An 8,399-nucleotide genomic window follows, 5' to 3' on the forward strand; every position below is an offset into this window, starting at 1 on the left:
CCTGTGAGCAAACCCAGCACAAGCCTATTAGGGCCCAGCTGGTTGAGAACTCTAAGGACTGGGAATGCTTAAATCTAACCGCCCCTAGAATACCTCGAGCCCTGAGCCAATCAGATTTGTACCGTAATCTTGCTTTGGCCTTTATAAGATCTGTATTATCACAGCTCGAGACTGCCTCCTAACCTCCGCTGTGTCGGTGGGTAGGACAAGGCCCGGGCCACGGCCCCGCTTGAATGAAGCCTTGCTTGCTATTGCATGTCGGAATGTCGGAGTCTCGGTCGTCTTCTTGGTGGTGGTCTTGGGACTTGGCACAACAGGGGGCCTGGTGGACCTGTGCCGAGAACTTCGACGCTCCCTTGGTGTTTTACCTGACGGAAGAGCAGCAGACACGCGTGTTCGCGTGTACGCGGCACTGCACCCTGTCCTGCCGTCCTCCCGCGCTCCCATCTGCCCCGGGCCCCTGGGTGCCTGGCCGGGCCCGCGCCCTCGGGGCCCCGTGTGCCCTGCGGGTTCTCAGGGCTTCCCGTCTTGTGTCCCCAGGCCTAGGGGACGCGTTCCTGCGCCGCACGGAGGAGCACAGCCACACCCTCCTCCAGCTGGAGCCCTGCTTCACAGCCGCGGGCCACACGCGAGTCAGGGTGGTGGGGCCCCCCAGGGCCAGGCAGTGGCTCCTCAACATGGCGTGGTCTGTGGGGCACCAGGACGCCCCCTTGCAAGCCGAAGGTAGGCATCTGTGACGGGGGGAGGCTTGTGCGCAGGCCTGGGGCTCCTGCAAGGCCGCTTCCACTCGTGCACACCCCTTCCCGTGCTGGGGAATCCACGGCACCAGAGCCCAAAGCCCCCACGGCGTGGGATGAAGTCAGCGAGGGTGGGGGGCGGAGTGGGGAGGTGCCGAAGGGCCCCCCAGGGGGGACAGGCTGGGGGAACCCTACCCCACCTCCACGTCCCCACAGGCCTCTTGGCTGGGGTCACAGCTCACGGAGCGTTCCCTCTCCTCTCTCTCCCCATATCTGGAAATGCTGCGCTATGTCGGGAGCCAGCCCCTCACCACGGAGGACTTGGCCTTGGCTTCCATTGTTCGTCCTGACACCCTACTCCTCAGTGATCCCTTCTCTCTGGACGGTGCTCAGTCTTCCTCAAGTCCAGAGGTCCAAGCTCCTGGGGTTCCATGCAGTCAGTTTTCTCATGAAGAATGACTTCCCTGGGAAGCTGAGAACCACATAGAAGAGAGCATGCAGGCTGGAGTTGTGGCCAGCTTGTCTCTCTCAGGGCGTCTAGGCATATGCCTGAGAGATGACTCCTAAATAGGAAGAAGTGTTCCCATCTTAGTATCTAATTATTTAATAATATGCAATAAATAAACTCTGTCATGTGTAATGCCTCTGTGGTGGTCTCTCTTGTTTTGACAACCTTATCTACCATATACGTTTTTCCTGTAATTACACCCAACTTCCCGGAAAACACCACCTCTCAAGAAATCTCAGATTGTAAGTCGGGCACTGGTGGCTCAGGCCTGTAACCCTAGCTACTCAGGAGGATGAGATCTAAGATCACAGTTTGAAACCAGCCCAGGCAGGAAAGTCCTTAAGACTCATCTCCAGTCAACAACCAGAAAGCTAGAAGTGTCCCTGTGGCTCAAAGTGGTAGAGTGCTAGCCTTCAGCGGAAAATGCACAGGGACAGCACCCAGGCCCTGAGCTCAAGCCCCAGCAGACTGGCAAGAAAAGAAATAAAAACAAATCTCAGATTGCCACTACAGTGAAAACCACTTATAAACCACTTAAAGTGGTAAACTAATTAGAAATCATGTAATGTGGAAAACAACTTAAACTAAGAACATGTACTCTAATTAGCTTGCAGGGATTAGCCTAACTTTTACTTGCTCTGTGTGTGCCATTTGGGTTTTTTGTTGGGTTTTCTGTCATGGGGTTTGAACTCAAGGCTTGGGTGCTGTCCCTGAGCTTTCTCTCAAAGCTAGCACTCTACTACTTTGAGCCACAGCGGCACTTCTGGTTTTCTAGTAATTAATTGGAGATAAGGCTCTCAAAGATATTCTTGCCCAGACTGACTTTGAGCCACAATCCTCAGAAATCAGCCTCCTGAGTAATACAAAATGGTTTGGTTTTGGTGTTTGTCTTCCTTTATTTTGTTTTACTTTTGCCAGTCCTGGGGCTTGGACTCAGGGCCTGAGCACTGTCCTTGCTTCTTTTGCTCAAGGCTAGCACTCTATCACTTGAGCCACAGAGCCACTTCTGGCTTTTTCTATATCTGTGGTGCTGAGGAATGGAACGCACGGCTTCATGTATGTGAGGCAAACACTCTACCACTAGGAAAGCCCCCACAATATGTTTTTTTGAGAAGCATATTTTCATGAACGGAAGGACACAGGTACACTCATGGGCTCTTCTCTCCTGGGCTATCTTCAAACCAGGAACCTCAGATCTCTGCAGCCTCTAGCTATGATTTCAAGTGTAAGCCACCAGCTCCTACTTTGTGAGTTTTTCTGGCAGCATTTGGTCTTTTTATAGTGTGTGTGTGTGTGTGTGTGTGTGTGTGTGTGTGTGTGTGTGTGTGTGTGCCAGTCCTCGGGCTTGAACTGAGCACTGTCCCTTGCTTCTTTTACTCAAGGCTAGCACTCTACCACTTGAGCCACAGAGCCACTTCTGACTTTTTCTGTTTATGTGGTGCTGAAGAATCAAACCCAGGGCTTCATGCATGCTAGGCAAGCACTCTACTGCTAAGCCGCATTCCCAGCCCAGCACTGGGTCTTGAACTGAGGGCTAGAGAACCCTTAGCTTTTTTACTGTGGCCCGGCACTTTGCTATTTGAGCTGCACCTCCACTTCCGACAGTTTGGTGGTCAATTGGAGATAAAAATCTTATCAATGTTCCTGCTCATGTTGGTTTTCAGCCTCCTGAGCAGCTAACGTTACAGCTGTGAGCCTCTAGTCTTTGTTTCCATTCCTCTTAACTTTATTATCCAGCATGAACTTTCCCTGTCCCCAACGTCCTACTATGTAGACAGCCCAGCCACCAGGTTACTTTAGATCAAGGACATGCTCTGTCTGGTTCCCTGATGTTGTCTAAGCTCTGCTTCTTCACAGGTTCTGTACCCTGAGACCTGGCTGTGCATGTATTCAAATTTGGGGGACAGAGACTGGGGTTTTTTGTACTCTAGCTATTTTACAACTTATTTATTGATATCTTAACTTTCATTGTATGTCAGTGGACACTATTACATCCAAGTTTGTTAGCATATTTTGCCAACTTCCACTTTCATAATGCACTGAATCAGTGAAAATCTTCTGGCTCATGAACCATACTAGGGAGCATTTCCTTTCTAAAGGAGGAGATGCCCAGAAGTGAGAAGACAGAATTTTTATTTCTTTTCCAAACTCTCCCTTAATCATGAAGGTGAGGAGGGAGACTATTTGATTCTATATTAAACTTGTGAAAAATCTGTGTCCATGTTTTGGTTGGTGCTTTATATAAGTCATTGTTTAAAAATAAAGCAATGGAAGTGGAGCTGAAGAGCTCAGGGACAGCACCCAGGCTCAGAGTTCAACCTCCATGACCAACAACAACAACAACAAAAAAGTAAAGCACCAACTTATACTCCTAACAGAATTTGCTGTTAACTGAGGTTTCAAATAATCCTTTCTAAACATTAAAAGAAATTCTCAAACTAGGGGCTGGGAATGTGGCTTTGTGGTAGAGTGCTTGCCTAGCATGCATGAAGCCCTGGGTTCCATTCCTCAGCACTGCACACACAGAAAAAGCCAGAAGTGGCACTGTGGCTCAAGACATAGAGTGCTAGCCTTGAGCAAAAGAAGCAAGGGACAGTGCTCAGGCCCTGAGTTCAAGCCCCAGAACTGGTAAAAAAAAATCTCAAACTAAATAAATAAAAGAACACTTAGGCAGGAGAGTGCCAAGAAAGAGTGCTCACACCTATAACCCTAGCTATTCAAGATGCTGAGCTATAAGGATCAAAGCAATGCCAGCCTAGGCAGATAAATCAAAGAAAATCTCACCTCCAATTAATGAAGAAAAAGCAAGAAGTGGAGGTGTGGCTCGCATTGGAGAGCGACCATGATGAATGAAAATGCCAAGCCAAAGTGCAAGGGACTGTCCTGAATTCAAAATTTAGTACTGTCTCACACACACCACAAAAGAATCACGTGGCATCTTGTGACAGCACTGTTTCAATAGATCTCAGGCAGGCCTAAGGCTACATTTCAACAGCTTCCCAGGTCTGCCCAGGCTGCTAGTCAGTGATCACATTTGGGGCAGCAGGGCTATACACACCTCAATGATCTTCCAAAGACTACATCTAGAGGGTTGAACCAGGGCCGGGAATCCTCATGAGCTATCCACTAAGGTAGATTTCCATCTTTTAAGAGGAGAACCCTAATACAGGGGTGTTGGGGTTGTAAATTTGCTGGGCTTAGCTCTATCACTCCCCAACATGTGGGGAAGGGTCCTACGCTTACCTATCTATTCTGTGGTGGGTCCATACCTACTCTCTTATGTCCCACTGGCCAGGAGGGTATCGAACGCGGGAGTGAGGTCCGGGTTTAGCCTTGGGTTGCGTGTGGGTGTGAGACCTCCATGCTCACCAGCCCAAGGAAGACATGAGCGTGTGAGATCTCGGAGAAAACCTCTAGGGCTTCTGTTTATTCAAATGAGGAGCCCCCCAGATATACCCCCCAGGGGGGGCACAAGACAGGGATTGCAGATTGGTCACAGAGGGCTGTCCATCAAGTGATGTCAGGGGGCCTCCTTTGGGGGGCAGAGGCCCAGCCCCCCAAGGATTGGGTTTCTGGGGTGTCCTCCATTACACACGTGCTGCCCCAGGAGCAGTGCCTTCTCTTCATGACAAAGGCAGGAAGGGAAGGGACAGGCCAAGGTCAGCTGTGGCCCCTTAAAGGCACAGCTGACCCCAACACAGGGGGAAAGCACTGCTGGTCATTCTTCTCCTTCAGTACTGGTCTCTGCTCAGCCTGGAAATTATTTCTATTATTATTATTCTATTACATTATATTTTTCTCTTAAAATCTATTCATCTGGGCACCAGTGGCTCATGCAAGCCACTCAGAAGGCTAAGATGGAGGCATGAAGCGAGTTCAAGAAGCAAAGGATGTAAGCCTCCGAGTTCAATCCTCAGTACTCCATTAAGCTCACATAAAAATGCCTTAGGCTGTGAGTGAACTGGGAGGTGATCAGAGCACTGGTGAGCCTGGGAGAACAGGCAGAGCTAGAGATTGGATTCCTGAGTTAGAGATGGGCAACTCCCTGCTCCAGCCTGGGTGCCTTAGGAAATCGGTGTCAAGGGAGTGGTGTGTTTGCTTGTGACAACAATGAATGAACACTAGGTAACAGCCTTATGCCACCTGCTCTGCCCTGGCTGCCTCATCTCACCAGCGCCTCCTGGCTAAAAGTTCAGAATATTTAATGAGGTGCTGGGCCCCCTCTACTGGTTGAAGATTAAGTTGAGTTACAAAAAGACAAGGTGTGTTATATTTTTTTGTAAGTGGACACTGCTGGGTGTTCATCTTGGGGTCTGAGCACTCACCTGGGCCTTGCCCTCAATTGCAGCTTTTCCCTGGTTAGTCGGGGATAAGAGTCTCATATGTACCCAGCCTGGCTTCAGACCTCCATTCTCAGAGCGCCCTCTTCTGAGCAGCCAGAATTATGTGCATGAGCCCCTGGAGCTCGGCCATGACACCACCATCCCTTACTTTTTTTAGGTTTCTTATAGCTGCACATTCTTCTCCAAATCCCTTCCACATTCTCCCTTCTAAGTGGTATAAAATTATTTGAAATTATTACAAAGAAATTCCTCCAGAAGCAGATGATTCTAATAAATGCAGGAAATCTTACCAGATTAAGAAGACTATTCAGACCTTGAGAAGTACTAAACCCAACCTAGTGGGGCATGCTGAAATCTCAGCACTGAGCAGCTGGGACAGGGGATTTAAATGATTGAGGCAAAAACAAAACACAGCCAGTTGCTTGTGGCTCAAGCCTGGAATCTTTGCTCCTCCGGAGGCTGAGATCTGAGGAAGGATTTGAAGCAGATTAGTTTTCTTCGTATATTGAGCAGTCTGAGTTGGAAGAAAACATGGGCAAAGGGACAGGAGGGCATATCAGGCCTGATGGACATGCTCTAGAGCTGCACTCTTTGCATCCTTACGCAGATCCTTCACCTTGATGGTTTTAATTCATGCATACCGTGTGCCCTAGGAATGCTAACCTTAGTTCTACAATGCAACAAATGGCGTATTAGACCTTCATAGTAACACTGTTCAGCATAGGCCCAAACAGGAAATGACCACCATATACAACAGAAGACTGAGAGGAACATACAAAGGAATTATGTTTAGAGGACAACAGGACTAAATATCAAAGTTAGGTGAAAGAAGTAAGACCCAGGAGTAAATAGTGACTTATTTCAGAGAACTCCCAATAGTGGGCATGTGTGTGGTGGGGAGTTAGGAGTATTGGTAATATTTACTTCTGTAGCTGCTGGCTGAATGGTTGCCTCCTTTCTGTTGTTTCATAAACCCTTTCATAAGTAGGCTGCCTTCTTATTTTTATTTATTTTGTAAAATAGGTCTTTATTCTTAGGGAAACGGAGGTAGCTATTTTCCTTATTCTAAACTAAAATCTTAAGTCAGAGGCAGTGCAGATAGCATAGGTAGTTTCCAAACACAAACCCGCTTCTTTGAAAAAACAAAAATAAGTAATTTGAAGTTTGGGGTGAACAATACTACTTCATACATCTACTTCAAATCAACAGGCCCGCAGATACTTTTCAGTGACATGAAAGGAATGAAATATAAATCTTGGATACATAAATGTAGAATAACCTAGCAGAACTGATTTTTTTCATTAAAATACTTATCATGTACAAGCTTTTGTTTCTCAATGCCATACTGTTAATATCATTAAAAACCTAATCTTTGACCCAGAGTTCAACAACACTGATTTGCATTTGTAAAAAGGTTGTTTATCCAACTCAATGCTTCTGGTCCCCATAAATACTTTAGGTCTATTACTGGAAGCAGACTGTGGTGGTAATTAATGTTTTAAGAACTCTAAAAAAGTTACAGACCTCAGAAGTGCACCTACTCATTTGCCCAGGTAAAAATTATGAATAATAGCTCATTATTATTAGGGATGCTAGTGTTTTTATCATGAATGAATGTAACACATCTGCTAAATGTGACTACATTTGGAAAAAAAATAGAGTAATCAAAACTGCTTGAAGGTATGTAAGTAGAAGTATTTATAAGCAATTCCTGTTATAATTCTTGTTATTTTGTTTATTAAAAAGTGAGCATAGGAGCTGGGGATATGGCCTAGTGGTAAGAGTGCTTGACTCCTATACATGAAGCCCTGGGTTCAATTTCCCAGCACCACATATACAGGAAACGGCCAGAAGGGGCGCTGTGGCTCAAGTGGCAGAGTGCTAGCCTTGAGCAAAAAGAAGACAGGGACAGTGCTCAGGCCCTGATTCCAAGACCCAGGACTGGCCAAAAAAAAAAGTGAGCATAGACTAGTAGTGTAGCTTCGTAGCTCAGTATTAAAGCTCTTGCCTCGTATGCGCAGAACCTTAGGTATGTTCGTCATCAGGGAAAAAATATCAATACTACTTTATATTAGACTTTGCACTAGTAAATATTTCTGTCGACACAATGGGTTCAAAATATACATTCCTGAACCTCAATACTACAGATTTATCACAAATAAAAATGCTAATTCCTCTTTAAAGAAAATGCAGCTGGAAATGGTGGCACACGGTGGCAATACCAGCAACTTGGGAAGTGGACACACTGAGGACCCCCAGTTCCAGGCCAACCCAAGCAAAGAACCAAAACAAAAGGGCTGGCAGTGTGGCTCACATGGTGGAACACTGGGAGACCTTCACTTCACTCTACAGGACCACATAAACAATCCCTCCATGATGACAGCCAAGCTTCAGTCCGCTGGGGAGAAAAACCACAAAGCAAATGGGAAAGTACAGGAGAGATCCGCTTAGATTTTGGCTCAAATCTCACCCACCCTCACACTGCTGTCCTAGGTTTGAGTTGAATACATTAGTTTTGCAGGAACCATTCAGTTTAGGTGCTCCATGCAGGACCAATATGTATCGTATGAGTCCCTGGGGTCTGAAACCTAGAACAAAGGAAGTATCCTTAGCCTATGTAAGTGTGATATTGTCAAGTGGGTCAAAAGGAACACAGAGAGCTGGGAATGTGGCTTAGTGGTAGAGTGCTTGCCTTGCATGCATGAAGCCCTGATTACAATTCCACATAAACAGAAAAGGCCAGAAGTGGCACTGTGGCACAAGTGGGAGTGCACTAGCTTTGAGCAAATGAAGCTCAGGGACAAGCCCCGG

The 8,399-nt window shown here is 46.9% G+C and overlaps 1 protein-coding gene across 1 annotated transcript; it reads left to right on the forward strand.

Moving 5' to 3' along the window:
* The first annotated feature begins 263 nt into the window (after positions 1 to 263).
* LOC125345507 (putative KHDC1-like protein) lies at positions 264 to 3,116 on the forward strand. The gene is made up of 3 exons (XM_048337637.1): positions 264 to 402; positions 541 to 723; positions 3,103 to 3,116. Exons 1-3 carry the CDS (start codon positions 264 to 266, stop codon positions 3,114 to 3,116), a joined length of 336 nt encoding a protein of 111 aa, XP_048193594.1.
* The last annotated feature ends 5,283 nt before the right edge of the window (positions 3,117 to 8,399 follow it).

Source organism: Perognathus longimembris, unplaced genomic scaffold, assembly GCF_023159225.1.
Source record: "Perognathus longimembris pacificus isolate PPM17 unplaced genomic scaffold, ASM2315922v1 HiC_scaffold_5769, whole genome shotgun sequence".
Lineage (NCBI taxonomy): Eukaryota > Metazoa > Chordata > Mammalia > Rodentia > Heteromyidae > Perognathus > Perognathus longimembris.

What these genes read in the sequence shown, in the direction of transcription:
- LOC125345507 (XM_048337637.1), top strand. Translation starts at nt 264, where the DNA reads ATGTCGGAGTCTCGGTCGTCTTCTTGGTGGTGGTCTTGGGACTTGGCA. An exon ending in GCAGACACGCGTGTTCGCGT is followed by an intron (nt 403 to 540) that starts GTACGCGGCACT and finishes TTGTGTCCCCAG; the next exon opens with GCCTAGGGGACGCGTTCCTG.